Source organism: Octodon degus, unplaced genomic scaffold, assembly GCF_000260255.1.
Source record: "Octodon degus isolate 3935 unplaced genomic scaffold, OctDeg1.0 scaffold00164, whole genome shotgun sequence".
NCBI classification, from domain to species: domain Eukaryota; kingdom Metazoa; phylum Chordata; class Mammalia; order Rodentia; family Octodontidae; genus Octodon; species Octodon degus.
Genome location: NW_004524740.1, coordinates 3,176,770 through 3,191,870, shown reverse-complemented (window position 1 = coordinate 3,191,870; position 15,101 = coordinate 3,176,770). Strand labels below are relative to the sequence as shown.

The 15,101-nt window shown below is 42.6% G+C and overlaps 1 protein-coding gene across 7 annotated transcripts in view; it reads right to left on the bottom strand.

Annotated features, from left to right (window-relative positions):
* Bcas3 (BCAS3, microtubule associated cell migration factor) overlaps positions 1–10,954 on the bottom strand; it is a 633,943-nt gene extending 622,989 nt beyond the window's left edge. For 5 of the 7 annotated variants that reach the window (XM_023703174.1, XM_004643019.2, XM_004643020.2 and 2 more), the window contains exons 1-3: positions 10,820–10,954; positions 9,157–9,244; positions 3,921–3,975 (exon numbers count right to left, since the gene is read on the bottom strand). In XM_023703174.1, the coding sequence (XP_023558942.1) occupies positions 3,921–3,975; positions 9,157–9,239 (138 nt within the window). In that variant the 5' untranslated portion in view covers positions 9,240–9,244; positions 10,820–10,954. The remainder of the gene's footprint in view (positions 1–3,920; positions 3,976–9,156; positions 9,245–10,819) is intronic. The other 2 variants (XM_023703175.1, XM_023703178.1) reach the window with 1 other exon arrangement.
* Positions 10,955–15,101: the final 4,147 nt, after the last annotated feature.

Below are 15,101 nucleotides of genomic sequence, written 5' to 3'. Positions count from 1 at the left end.
TCTTATCATTTGTAGGGTTACTCAACATTCTTACAATTCCTTTGCCACCTCTTCAGGATTTCTGGGTGATAGACAGAAGAAAACAAGACCAAAGGAGGCCTTCCATGTGTGTTCTGGAATGCTTGAAGCTCTGCAGCTTACCCTCCAAAAGGATATATAAAGTTTCATAACTCCATTTATTGTGTTTTTACTTTGTCTTCAAGTTTTCCTCACGCTTTAGCACACATGTTCTTTTTGAGGAAATTCTGGGGAGCTGACTGAAGTACCTGCCCGCTGCTTCTAGGCTGCCTTCCTACATGTGCGCACAAAAGCAAGAGAAGTTACCACTGCACCTCTCGGCTTCTTGCAGCCTCCATTTGCACGTTTTATTTACTCTCATTGTGGCACATTGCTTTTTTACTCCGTGCCCACCCTGCTTTTGTTTTTCTCCCAGTGTTGGGGCTGAATCCTTGGCCTCCCATAGGGTAGGCAATGCTCTGCCATGGAGCTACTCCTCTAGCCCTCACTTGCTGTCTTTATCGAGGTCCCTACATCACCATACAAAATGATTTCTCCTCCCCCATTACTGATTATATGGGTCCTCCTTAATTAATCATGATGCAACTGCTCTGGACTATCTATCTACCTCTATAATTTTGCAGGGCTGGGGGAGGACACCAGGGCCTCAAGCACTCACTGATCTACATCTCCAGCCCTCAGGGCCTCTTTTTTAGAGTCAAACCTTTCACACTAGCCAGAAAGGTGGTACATGGTTACAATCCCAGTATTCTGAAAGGCTGAGGCAGGGAACTCCAGCCAGTTCAAGCCAGGCCAAACTCAGTGAGACTTTGTATCAAAAGGAAAAAAAAAAAAAAAAAGCAGAGGGTGGCTGTGGGAGTAGGGGGTTACATTTGTAATACCAGCACCCTGGGAGTCCAAGGCCTGATGAGCATAAGTTTGAGCCCAGCCTAGGCAATTCAATAATTCAGGGAAAGCCTATCTCAAAATTTACAAAAGAGTAGACCTGGGCATAGTAGTATACTCCAATGACCTCAGCAAGGCAGGGTACTGGGCAGCTCCTCACCCTAGCACAGGCCATACCTACAGTGAGGCCTCAAGTAAATGTTTGATTCCTGATCATTTACTATGTATAGTAACTAAAATAATGACCTGCATAAAAGGGACAACATAAATTTGTGGAATAAGTATTCTAATTCTTCAATCCATGCCTGTAATTTACTTCCAGAGTAAATTACTCTGATCCAATCTTCACAACCAATACACAGACTGACATACTATCTTCCCTCTAATGTATCATATCCATGAAAATTCATTTTTTTAAATGTATTTGGTACAAGGTCTCACTACGCAGCTCAGACTCACAGTGATCCTCCTGTTTTCAGCCTCCCCAGTGCTGGGATTATAGGCATGCACCACCACTCCTGGATTCAGTGGCCAGCTCAGCATACCTGAGGACAGGGCTGGCGCAGCATGTGGTGCCAGGGATCAAACCCCAGTCCCTGTGCTTGCCTAAGTAGGCACTTAGTCCGTTGAGCTATCTTGCCTTAATTCATCTTTAATTTGCTGCAATTTTACCCTATCAATTTTAGCAGCCCCTCTACTCTGCATGCAAGTTATAGAAATGACTCAGAGAATCTGTCCCACTAGCAAACTCTCCAACTTTTCATTCAAGCTTCAGGGTCACACAAAAAATATCTTGGTGAAAATCTGATAAAGAGGCCCGCTTGGGGCAAATTTTAAACATGTAAAAATAAGACTTCATTGGAACTATAATCCCAAAACAGAATCCCAGTTTAAGAGAAAACAACGTGTTTCAGCCCCTAATCACTCCCTAAGCCTGATACTCCATGGCATGAAATTCCCCTTGCCTACTGCATCCAGCTCGCCAATTTCCTTCAAAATCAAACATCCAAGCATGCTCTTCCGTTTCAATTAATGCAACTTCAGCCATCTCTAGGAACTTCATCTCTTTCTCTGCATTCTTTTTTTTTTTTTTTTTTTTTTTTTTAAGGTTTTACAGTTTATTAAATCCTCTCGTGAACAAAGTCGCAGTCACTGCAGACACGCACTGCAGAATCTACTCCTTCGGCTTTTTGCCAGCACCAACGTTAGCCTTTGCGGTGCCCCTGACTTTCTTCATTCTGTTCTTGCGTTCCTTCCGCTGCTTTCTTGAGGTCTTTTTCTTCTCATACAGGCCGTGTCTTGCAAGTCTGTGTTTGGGCTCATTTTTTTTCGCATAATCCAGGGAGTCATAAATCATGCCAAAGCCAGTCGTCTTGCCACCACCAAAATGGGTTCTGAATCCAAACAAAATGACACAAAAATGACATCTGGTGTAGTCTTGTACATTTTGGCAAGTTTTTCCTGAATTTCTGTCTTAGGTACTGTTGCTTTCCCAGGGTGAAGGACATCAATGACCATTTGTTTCCTTTCAAGAAGCCGGTTGGTCATGAATTTCCGGGTTCAGATAGTTACTGTGTCATTCATGATGGCAACGGAGCCTCAGACAGCCCGGGAGGAAAAGCTCTCTGCATTCTTTTACCAATTAAATATACAGCTTGCTATATGCACAACGCTTACTGATTCACTGCTACTAATAATCTATGATTGCTTCAATCAATCAGATTTGTCAAGCAACTACCTCGAGAAAGGAGAGCATTTCTTTTCCCTTACATGTGCCACAGATCTTGCCATTGTAGCCTACTTTCATATTATGTTCAGTGACTGAACATAATAAGAAAACATAATAATGTGATATTCCTTAGTACTTTCCCTTACCTCCTGAATACATTTTGTTTAATAAAACTAAAATTCAGACTCTATTTTATAGGACCCTCTCATAAAACTACCAACTTGGTATGGTAGTGCGCACCCATAATCCCTCAACTTTGAAGTCTAAGGCAGGAGAATTACAAGTCCAACTTTAACGAGAAAATAACAAATAAAAAAAGACTGGGGCTATTGGTCAGTGTGAAGGCTCTGGGTTCAAATCCTACTGCTGAATAAAAATAAAAGTCCATAGTACTGGACTTACGAATGTGCTTTTAGACCAGTGCAGTTAAAAACATCATGGCAAGGCCAGGCATGCTGGCGCACACCTGTAACACCAGCACTCGAAAAGCTGAGCCAGGAGCACTGCCACGAGCTCAAGGTCAATATGAGCTACAGAGTCAGTGCAAGACCAGCCTGAACTACATAGCAAGACCCTGTCTTAAAATATGAAGCCATCATGGCAGAGCTGGGCATGATGACACATGTCTGTAATCACACTGGAGGGTGAGGCAGGAGGATCACCACTAGTTCAACCCAAATCTGGGATACACAGTAAATACATAGTGAGTTCAACCAGCCTGAACTATATAATGAGATTCTACCTCTTAAAAAAGAAAAAAATTACTATTGCAGTCAGAAGACTGACGTCACAAGGAGCAAATAGCTAACATTTGTACTGAAAGTACAAGTTACTAGATACCACGTTGATTTCACTGCATCAGACTCTAGGGAGAGAACTACGGACATTGTTATTATTTTCAAAAATATGCTAAGTGATAACTTACATTCAATTTCAGAAAAAGCTATGCCTTATTCCCAGCTCTCTTAACTTAGACAAAAAAGGTGTGGGAGACAGAACCCAGCTAGAGAATCCCATAGCCCAAGTGTTGACTAATAACTTGCTTTCCTTCTTATTCAGATAGCAAGTCTTAAGAGGTCATACTTAGGCCACTGTCCTCACAAACTGTGGCACATCTACACAGTAACAAGTGCAGTTCCGCGCTATCCATCCTCAGGACACAAAAGTATCAGGAGACTTTCTGGAGTCGCTCACACGATTTAGTGTAAAGTTCTAGAAACAGAACATTTCAGAGCTTCCCTAGTCAAAGTCAAGACTACTATTTTTGCAATCACATACAGACACTTACCTGTGGCACAACGTCCTGCAGAAAAGTCACAACGCTTTCCATGTAGGACTGCTCTCTGGAAAAAGGTGAAATGGATAAAATCTGTCATCACAGCTCATGACGTGGGAAAGCTCTACTGACGAGCCCTAACAAGGTCATTCATAATATGAAAAGAAGAAGAAAAAAAAAAAAAGAAAGCCAAATCTTATCACCTGATAATTCTGCCTGTGCACTTTGAAACTTTCAGCATATTTAAATATCATCTCTTTTTAAAAAGTCCTGCCTAGCCAGGCATGGGGGTGCACACCTATAATCCCAACACTCAGGAAGCTGAGACAGAAGGATGGTTGTGAGTTCAAGGCCAATACAGGCTACACAGCTCAATCTGAACTGCACAGTGAGAACTTGCCTCAAAAAAAAAAAAAAAAAAAAAGAGCCACTTTTTCCTAATTTGCGAGAGGTACCATCCATCTCTCATATTTGAAGATATGAACACAGTAGACACAGCTAAGGCAACGCCTTCCTCTTGAACCAGAGCAGTAGAACACCCTATGAGAGCAAGAAAAACTTTCAGTAATGATCTGGTATTTAGTAACCTCCTCTTTAAGCTGTTTGGGAACTGAGTCCCTGATCTGTGACCAGTATGTCACCAATTCAGTCCACAATCCCAGCTACTTGGGAAGCTGATGCAGGAAAAGAATAACTTCCAAGCCAGCCTGGGTAGCATGGACCCTTCTCAAAAAAAAAAAAAAAAAAAAAAAAGGCTGGGGCTATAACTCAATGGTAAATTGTCCACAGGTTTGATCCCTAGTACTGCACTAGACAGATATACATCAGAGAGACTGGGACGGGGACAAGGAGAGAATGAGAATGTAGGTCAGTAGTGGCACACCCACAGGTTGAGGCTGGGGAAATATTTTAAATGGAAAGTCTATGGATGTCATCAAGTGGAGAAAAACAATTGCTTCAAAACACTAAATCAGCTGGACATGATGGCACACGCCTGTAATTCCAGAACTCTGCAAGCCTCAGGCAGGAGGATCCCAAATTCAAGCCCAGCTTGAGCAACTTAGCACTTAGGAAAACTGTCTAAAACTGAAAAATAAAAGGAGCTACTGGTGTAGCTCAGTGAGAAAACAACAAATAAAACACAGTAAATCAAATTTATCTCATGAAAAAATTAGACTTTTAGAAAACAATGAATTATCCTAAATTTTAGAACAAACAATATACCTTTAAGACTGACAACATTTGTTTAGGCATAAAAACAAACAATAAGTCTGGGGAAAAGGGATACGCGCAGCAGAGCACGTTTTAGCTCGTGTGGACCCCTGGGTTCAATAACGGGCAACAAAAACAAAAATAGAAGAGAAAAAGAGATTGAGAAAGATGAGAACCTCGCTGACTTGCATTTTTTTCCATTCGTCTAATTTACTCTGCTTCACTACTATACAACCTCAATTCCTAGAATACATCAAGCTCTTCTTTGAATCAAGGCCTTTACATCATTCTTTCTGCTCAATACTGTTCCATATACTTTCCTTCAAAGTAGTATCTCTTAGTCGGGTATGGCAGTGTACTCCTGGAAGAGACCAAGGCAGGAGAATCACAGGAAGGCCTCATAGTGAGTTCAGAGCTCGCCTGAGCTATGGATGAGATGCTGTTTCAGAACAAAATAAATAAGGGCTGGGGAGATAACTTAGTGGCATAAGCACCTGCCTGGCAAGCACAAGGTCCTCAGTTTGGTCCCTGGAAATAAATAAACATGGACCTGGGCGAGATAGCTCAGTGGAATAAGCGCTTGCCTGGCAAGCATAAGGTCCTGAATTCAATCTTTGGTATCAACAAAAAAGAAAAAAAGAAAAGAAAAACTTTGGGGCCAGGGAGATGGCTCAGTGGAATAAGCACTTGCCAGGCAAGCACAGGGGCCCGAGTTCAATCCCTGGTTCTGCAAAAATAAATAAATAAATAAACACACATGCATACATATGTCAATGGTAGTATCTCCAGCTTAACTATTGCTTTGGAGAAATCATTCCTGACAACATTATGCATAGTCACCAATCAGTCTCCATCATGACACACTGGGCAGAGAGGATATTTTGTAACTATTAATTTACTTATTTACTATTTGCCTCTACTAGAATACAAGCTCTAATACAGGAAAGAATCTATCTCTTATATATACTCTTCTGTTGGGGAGATGGCTCAGTCGAATAAGTGCTTCCCTGGCAAGCACAAGGGCCTGAGTTTAATCCCCGGTTTGGCAAAAAAAAAAAAAAAAAAGCAACTTAAATATACTTTTCTTTTTCAGAAACAAGTAGCCAGTACTGAGGCATGCAGTAAATGCTCAGGCATTATCTGCTAAAAGAACACTGAATGAAAGATTAAAAAAGCAACCTAAGCCCATTGTAGAAGCACACCCCTGTTCTCCCAGCTACGCAGGAGGCTAACACAGGATGGTAAATTCCGAAGTTTAAAGCTAGCTGGGGGGCCATCCTGATAGCTCAGTGGATTAAAGCGCCGGCTTAGGTAGACACGGGGGCCGAGGGTTCAATCCTTGGTGTGCCTGCTGTACCTGCCCACAGGGCCCGCTGAGACTGAGACTGAGACTGAGACTGGGCATGGTGGTGCATGCCTGTACTCTCAGAACTTGGGAGGCCAAAAACAGGAGGATAACTAGGAGTGTCCAATCTGTGTAGTGAGACCTTGTAGACCCTGTACTAAATACATAAAAAAAAAAAAAAATAATAATAATAATAAATAAGTTGCCTGTGCCTGATCTGGCTCCCCTGTCTTCACTGTTACCTAGAACAACTTCAGCTTTGGTTTCCTCACCTGTAAAACACAGATCAAAAATAGCACTTAACTCATAGGTAATAACATGTTTCACTTGTTGCCATGGTCCATAACAAAGAAATATTGTGCTGGGAAATTAACAAAGAAAAATTCTTTATGATAAAATATTACATTATACAGACACTTTTGCTAGTATGAGGGAATAATAATTTTGTAATATGCTAAACTTCCCAAAGGAAATAATCCAAATTACAACTCCCAGTAAGAGCACTTTATGTATTTGTTTGCTTGTTTGCTTATGGTATATGGAATAGAACCCAGGGCCTTGATACTGAGCTACATTTCCAAGTCTTTTTTTATTTTTTGAGACAGGGTCTTCCTAAATCACTAAGTTACACAGGCTGGCCTTCAATTTAAGAATTTTTATTCCCCATGCCTTGGCATATCCCAGTGCTGGGATTGATTATAGGCTTGTACCACCATACCCAGTTCACTAAGAGCATTTCAAAAAGCTTAACGCAAACCTGGTATGGTGGCACACACCTGTAATGCCAGAACTTGGGAAGCTGAGCCAAGAGAATTATAGTAAATTAGAGGCCTAGGCTACATAGTGAGTTCAAGGTCAGCCTGAACTACATAGCGAGACCCTGTCTCAAGAAAAAAAAAAAAAGGGGGGGGATGCACTTAACAAAGTTTTACTTCCTTAACCAGGTACTAAAGGGTATTAATTGTCCACCAAACCTACTTCAAATAGTTCAACTTCTCTATATCAGAACTAAATTTTAGGGGCCGGGGAGATAGCTCAGTAGAATAAGCGCTTGCCTGGCAAGTGCAAGGGCCTGAGTTCAATCCTCAGTTCTGGGGTGGGGGAAAGAACTAAATAAAAAATAGCTTAGTTTTCATTCATTTGTTCACTCTATTTTTTTTGCCTAAAATATACCTTCAATTCTAAAAGCCCAAATTCTACTTAGCATTTAGAGATTTACTCTAAAGTGTTACCTTAAGCCTCTTCTGATCATACTACTAAAATACTCCTAAATTCTCACACCATTTTGCTGGAATCTCTTCTGTCTTACTGCTTCAGTTAACCAGGTGAGGCAGTACACATGTGCAATCCCAGCACTCGGGAGACTAAGGCAGGAGGATCAGTGCAAATCTGAGATCAGTCTAAGGTAGAGTGAGTTCAAGGTCAGCACGAACTACATAGTGAGACCCTGTCTCAAAAAAAAAAAAAAAAAAAAAAAAAAATTAAGCTAATTTCAAGCATAAAATTCTTTAAGCCATGTCAGATTATAAACTCCTAGAAAATATAAATATCTTTTGTCAAAGAATGTCTAAGATATAGAACAGGCATGGTGGCCTATAATCCCACCACTATGGGAGATTGAGGCAGGAACACTAAATTCCAGGCCAACCTGAGCAAGTTAAGGCTGGGAATGGAGCTTAGGGTGTTCAATCCTCAGTACCAAAAAACTAAAAAATGGGGCTGGGGAGATGACTCAGTAGAATAAGCGCTTCCGTGACAAGCACAAGGGCCTGAGTTTAATCCCGGGTTCCGCCAAAAAAAAAAAAAAACCTAAAAAGATTCTGACTAAAACCTAGAATGAAGTATACATTTTAAATCACAATTGAGGGGTCAGGGAGATGGCTCAGTAGAATAAGCACTTGCCTGGCAAGCACAAGGACCTGAGTTCAATCCCTGGTTCCGCCAAAAGAAATTTGAAAAATAGAATCAATCAATCACAATTGAGTGATCATACATATACATGTAACTTTAGGCATAACCTTCCATACATCACAAAACAGCACTAACTGAACTACCTGCACTTTCTGGCCATATATGGTAGCACTAATAGTGCCAGACATCAAACCTAGGACCTTAAGCACAATAGGAAAGTACCCTATCACATTTCTTTCTTTTTTTTTTTTTTTTTGCGGAACCAGGGATTGAACTCAGGCCCTTTTTATTCTACTTAGCTATCTCCCCAGCCCCTATCACATTTTTTTCTTTTTTTTTTTTTAATATTTTAAAATCTTATTTATGTATTTGGTACAGGGTCTTGCTATACAGCTTGGACTCCGCAATCCTTCTGTCTCAGCCTCCCCAGCACTGGGATTATAGGCCCACCCCCACCATGCCCATTCTCAACTGCAGTCTCAGCACGCCCGGGGGCGAGGCTGGCAAGGCACCCAGGGAATTGAACCCTGGCTGCTGCACTCTGCTTAAGTAGGTACTGTAATCCGCTGAGCTATCTGGCTGGCCCTTCAGTGACTTTTAAATATACCAAATACATCAACCTGACCCTCCCTCCAATTGCTCCTTTTATTTGGCCATGACAAGGATATTCAAGCTGTAAAGCCAAAATTAGATTTTTATAAGCTAAGCACTATTCAAAAAGAAAATGCAAATGTTATTTACTTGCATATCAGCTACTGGGCTTATCTGAAATATGCTTACGTGACAGCCTGAGGGCGAACCACAACTCCACCAGTACATCGACTGGGTCTTCTAGGAGAATCTGTAGCCATATCTTCACTCATAAAACCTGTTTCCAGAACAAAAACATATTAGTGGTTATGCAATGTAGATCATTTGAGGAAACATTCCCAGAAATTTCTATTCCACTAGACAAGCAAGAAAAAAAGTAAATTTTTAAAATTCCAAATTATCAGATAGACATAGTGGCACACACCTGTAAGCCCAGCACTTGACAGTGGGTAGGAGGACTGCTGCAAGTTCAAGGCCACTACATGGTCAGTTCACAGCCACCCTGGACTACAAAGACTCTTGTCTCTAAAACAAATTTTCTTTTCAAATTATCATGAGGGTTTTTTCTTATCTAAACCTTGGAACCACAAAACCAGTTAAGACTTGCTGGGCTTTTCTGTTCTCACAAAAACTAGAAAGAGAACAACGTCATAAGAGGGAAGTGTGACCTGGGGATCAGAAAAATAAACGTGCTTCCTTTGTGAGCCAGAATTTTAAAGTTTACTTAAGTTTCTGTAGAGATGTTGAAATTACATATGACACAATATTTCAAAAAATGGATCTACTGGTCTATTGAAAGGAAAAGTTAATACTTAATTTTTTCTTCTTTTTAATCTTTTTGCCCAATTTTGCATGCTTATGTCTGGCAATCTCAGCAACTAATTTTTAGACAACAATGTGCACTATAACAACCACTGTTGAATTCCTATTATCTTGTTCAGTGAAATTTTGTTTCATTTCTAATTTTATTGTTTTTTTAATTCTCTTAAAAAATTAAAAATATGAAAAAACATTCACAAAGAGAATTTTCATACAGGGGGGTAGGGACAATGGAACAATGACATGCTATCGCTCTGTCTTATTAAACCTGTTGAGAATCGATGAATAAAACTGCATGGCCACAATTAAACTTTAGTTTTAATCTTTGGCTACTACAGCCTAATAGTCTAGACAAACATGTAATATAAACCTACGAGACGTGCAAAGCCCCTTGTCCTTTCCCATCCCATTCCTAAATCGTGAGCCCCGAGTGAACCCCTGAATCACTGGGGCTTAAAGAGCACATTCTCCCGGGTGAAGGTGAAAAAAGGACCAACAGCAATATTAAAGATCTCTATAGGACGCAAGAAAGCCCACAGCCTGGACCTAACCTGAAAGCATCACCTGTAAGCAGGGGCACTCCATTGCCTGCTATGAGAACTCCCAAACTGGTGAGTCCCACTTCCTACAACCAAAACACCTTTTGCCTAACTAGATCAGCCAACCCTTCCTTAAGGGGTACCCTTCACCCCTAGCCCCCCAGGCCCTCTCATTTCCATTCCACCCTTTCTTTTCCGAGCCTGTCTACCAAGCCCTGTCCTTTAAGGGCTCTGTCATCTGTCGGCGACCCTCAGCAGCCCCTCAGGCCACGCTTCCCTGAAAGACGCCGCCGCGACGCTGCCCACTCAACCTCCAACGCGGAGCCACCGCTGCCCCCGGCCGCCCTCTGGCCCCTTGCCCTTCTCCCCTCCCCCTCCAGTCTCCATGCCGCTACCCCGCCGAGCTACTGCCAGCCAAGCCCTGTCCCCTCACACTGCCTGCCCCTTGCCTTCCCCAAGGTTCCCCAAAGCCAAAGACCCGCCAGCCTTCTCACCGGCCGCTCCGCCGGTAAACGCTGCTCTCCAGCTCCAGGCTCACTGTTTGGAGTCTCCCTCCTGATTGACAGCTACCACTTCCTACCACGCCTCAGCGGAACCACCCCGCTGGCCAATCCCAAAAGCGAATTGGCCGAGGCCGGGCACCGCCCTTGGAGGTCAATTTCGCCAACCAACAAGTAGAAAAGAGGCGGCCCCGCCTCCTGGATTTACCCAATCCGCTGGGGCTGGAGGAAAAACACAACAGTATGTAAATTCGAGTGAAGCCGATTGTCAGATTCGGTTACGAACACAGCCAAATGGAGACGAGTTATGAATAGCCTATTTTATGTACAAGCAATACCGTGGTGGCTTTCTTTTAAAAGCAACACGTCCCAGGCTCCAGCCGACCTCACCCTAGCGTCTCAGATTGCTGGCAGAGGACAGGGAGTCTTAGTCTGTTTACATCGAATTCTCGCGACAGCTGGTTCGAAGCTCAAAGCACGTGGACGTGGCAGCTGCCAATCAATTGTAGCAGGCCACTCGCGCAGCCCCAGCCCGCCTTCTGCCACGCCCTTCGCGAGGTGTTTACCTTCCGGAGCCGCGCGGGCCAGCCGGTGTGGGCAGTCCAGGAGCCGAGCAGGCGGTGACTAAGGGGCGCGGCGGTAATCTTGTCAGTGTCAGTTGAGCTTCTCTTTAGAACCACGCCTATTACCTCAGTTTTCTATCTTCTTTGTGTTAATCTGGACCTCACCATTTCATTTCATCAGTTATATTTCCTTTTATTTTGTTTTCTTCCTTTTGGCTTTGGAGACAGGGTCGTACGGGCTGGCCTCGAATTCAGGGGGTCGTCCTGCCTCTGGGATTGCAGGTTTTGTAAAGGATTGACTGATACAGTATTCATAAGGTTTTAGCACAAAGGAAGGGGTGAAAATACACAATGGGCTGGCGCTCTATGTAGAAATATGTAGTATGTATAGACAGAGATTGAGAGGATACACGTATATATAACTAGCCAAAAAAAATCATCTCTTTACTTTGGGCATTCAATCAGTGCTGATAAAATATTCAAAGTGTATTTATCAGGCCAATGTTTGGATTTTAGCTAACCAAAGGTATGGAATGTTGGTGTTGCGTGCCTTTAATCGCATCCACTCGAAGGCTGAGACCTTTTCAAGAGGAGCCTGGGAAATTTAGCGAGGTCCTGTTTCAAAATTTACAAAATGAAAAGGTCTAAATATATGTAGCTCAGTGCAGAAAATTCATGCGTTGGCCCCAGTACAGAAAAATAAATAAATAAATAAAAACAGAAAGAAAAGAAAATAATTTCCTTTTTCCTGCCTGGGGCTACAGATCCATCCTTGGCAGTATGCATCTGTAGAGTGCTTGAGGCCCTGGTTTTAATAACTGGCATCCCCAGAATGAAAAACATGCTTCCTGCATTAAACTCAGCAAAGAAAGAATCCTTACAGTGTTTGAAATTCCTTAGGCTTATGTTGCTGTCCATCACTGACTAATTTGTTGTCTAAAATGTGGTTTTGGTTTTTTGTGGTACTGGGGATTGAGGTGAGAGCTTTTGCACTGAGCTACATCCAGAGGGCTTTTTTCTTTTTCTTTTTTCCATTTCTGTATTTGGTGCAGGGTCTCACTACGCAGCTCGGACTCCTAGTCATCTCTGTTTTCAGCCTCCCCAGCACTGGAATCACAGGTGTGCTCCACCATGCCTGGATCTGGTCACAGGCTCAGTGGGCACCAGGGGTGGGGCTGGCAGGGCATGAGGGACCAGAGATTGAAGGCTGGTCCCTGTGCTTGCCAAAGCAGGCCCTTAGTCACTGAGCTATCTCACTGGCACTGTTATGTTTATTTTGCATCAGGTTCTTGTCCAGGCACTAAATTCCCCAGATGAGCTTCACCTTCCCACTCTGCCTTTGTCTCCCAAAGGGCTGGGATGTCAGGCAGGCAACAGCGCTCCATGCTCAGGAAATTTGATTTATGGAAAATTGACTTAACCAGTACCTCTTCAGTAAAGTGAACTAAGTTGAGAATTACCATAAACTCATTTGGAGAGGTAAAGAGTGGCCAGATGTAGTGTGTCTTCCATAGAGCTATGAAGAGGTTCACATTTATTCTAGGGTGGGAACTTAATGGAAGAATTTCCACCAAAAGTGACACAATAATAAGTTGGTGGGGAGTGACGCTGAGCATTGAACTCAGAGCTTCACACATACTAGGCAAGCAGTCTACCAGCCCAATATTTATATTTAAAAGGTTTTTTTTCCTATCTACTTCAGGGAGAATACACTATTATGGAGCAAGTGAAAAATGGACACAGTGGGTCAAATGGGAGATCTTTCAGTAGCCCATTGGTGATGGGAGCTGGAACTGACCATGAGAACTGACCATTAAGATGATGAGACGTGGGGGCCGGCAAGATAGCTAAATTATCAGCAGACTAAAGCGCCTGCTTAGGCAAGCTCAGGGACCATGGTTTGATCCCCAGCACCACATGCCACACCAGCCCCACCCCCAGGCATGCTGAGCTGGCCATAGAGACCAGGCATGAAACACACATGTAATCCCAAGTGCTGGGGAGGCTGAAAACTGGAGGAGCACCACAAGTCCGAGCTGCGTAGCAGAACCCTGTAACAACCAAATACATTTAAAAATAATAAAATAAAATAAAGAGATGGTGAAAAGTTGCAAGGTCTTACAGCACATGCATATCTGTAATCCCAGCCCTTAGGACACTGAGGCAGGAAGATCTCTGAGAATTCAAGGCCAGTCTGGGCTGCATAGTGAGTTCAAGGCCACAACCTGGAATAACATAATGAGATCCTATCTCAAAAGAAAAAAAAATAGAAATAGAAATAAAATTTAAAAATATACAGGACCGGGGAGATGACTCAGTAGAATAAGTGCTTCCCTAGCAAGCACAAGGGTCTGAGTTCAATCCCCGATTCTGCCAAAAAAATTAAAAAATAGAGATAGAAATAAAATCAAAAGAAAAAAGATGAAAAGTATTGATTTTGGGATACACTTGTGTATATAATTTCAATATGCATTTAAAGACAGAATTGAAAGAATGTGATAGGGCTGGTGAGATAGCTCAGTAGTCTAAAAGCACCTGCTTAGGCAGGTGCAGGGGACAGTGGTTCGATCCTCAACACCACATGCTGTGCCAACCCCCCCTTCAGGGTGAACTGAGCCAGCCCCCCCCCTCCAAAAAAAAGAGGAAAGAATCTGATAAATAATTCTTCTCTTTGGGGCTTGATCAACTGAGGCTACTTTTTAAAAAAATTTCTTTTTTTTTTTTAATTTTTTGTTTCAGTTTTGTTTTTGAGCCCTAGTTATTATGTAGTCCAGGCTGGCCGGCAACTCCCTGTCTACCCCAGGTTAGCATTAAACTTCTGCATTCCTCCTGCTGCAACCTCCTTAGTGTTGGGATTAGACACAGGTGACACCACATCTGGCTTTTATTGACTTTTTGAAGTAATTTATTAGGCAGGTGTGGTGATGCATGTTTATAATCTCAGCAGTCAAGAAGCTAAGGCATGGCAGGTTGCAGGCCAGCTTGGGCTGCATAGCAAGTTTAAAGCCAGCCTGGACTACATAGACCCTACCTCAAAAAAAGTAAAAGAAATTTTGATACCATTTAGTTGTCTCTCCAGCCCTATTTTATTTAATTGTGAGACAGGATCTTCCAAATTGCACAGGCAGACTGAACTGGGCAATCCTCCTGCTTCATCCTCACGGAAAGCTGGGATTTCAGGTGGCACCACTGTGGTGGGGGGTGATTTGCTTTTATCACTCTCGCTGTGGAGTCCACGTAGCTAAGCAGTATACTCCCATTAGCGTCGCTACAGGTAATACACTGGCTATAATGATCAACGTGGTAAAAATTACCTAAGCTGTTTTTCACAAACTTGAAAGTAGCTCAAATAGGTTGAAACTACCAACCCTTCACTTGGACCTACACAAGTGACCAGTTGGTGACCATTTGACATCACAAGGCCAGAAATTCCATCCTTAGAATATGCAGACACATTCGACTTCTGGACATTGTGTTTTGGGCTTTGGGGGGTTTGTTGTTGTACTGTGTTGTGTTGTGTTGTATTTTGACAGTACCTACAGTTAAAGCAAGGCCTTTACACTAAGCAGCCGTTTTCTTGTATTTTTAGTTTGAGACAAGCTCTCACTAAGTGTTAAATTCCCCAGACCGGGATTGAAGCTGAGATCCTCCTGCCTCAGCTAGGGTCACACCACGATGCCTAGCTTGAATGTGTTTTACAAAGATCCGTGGTG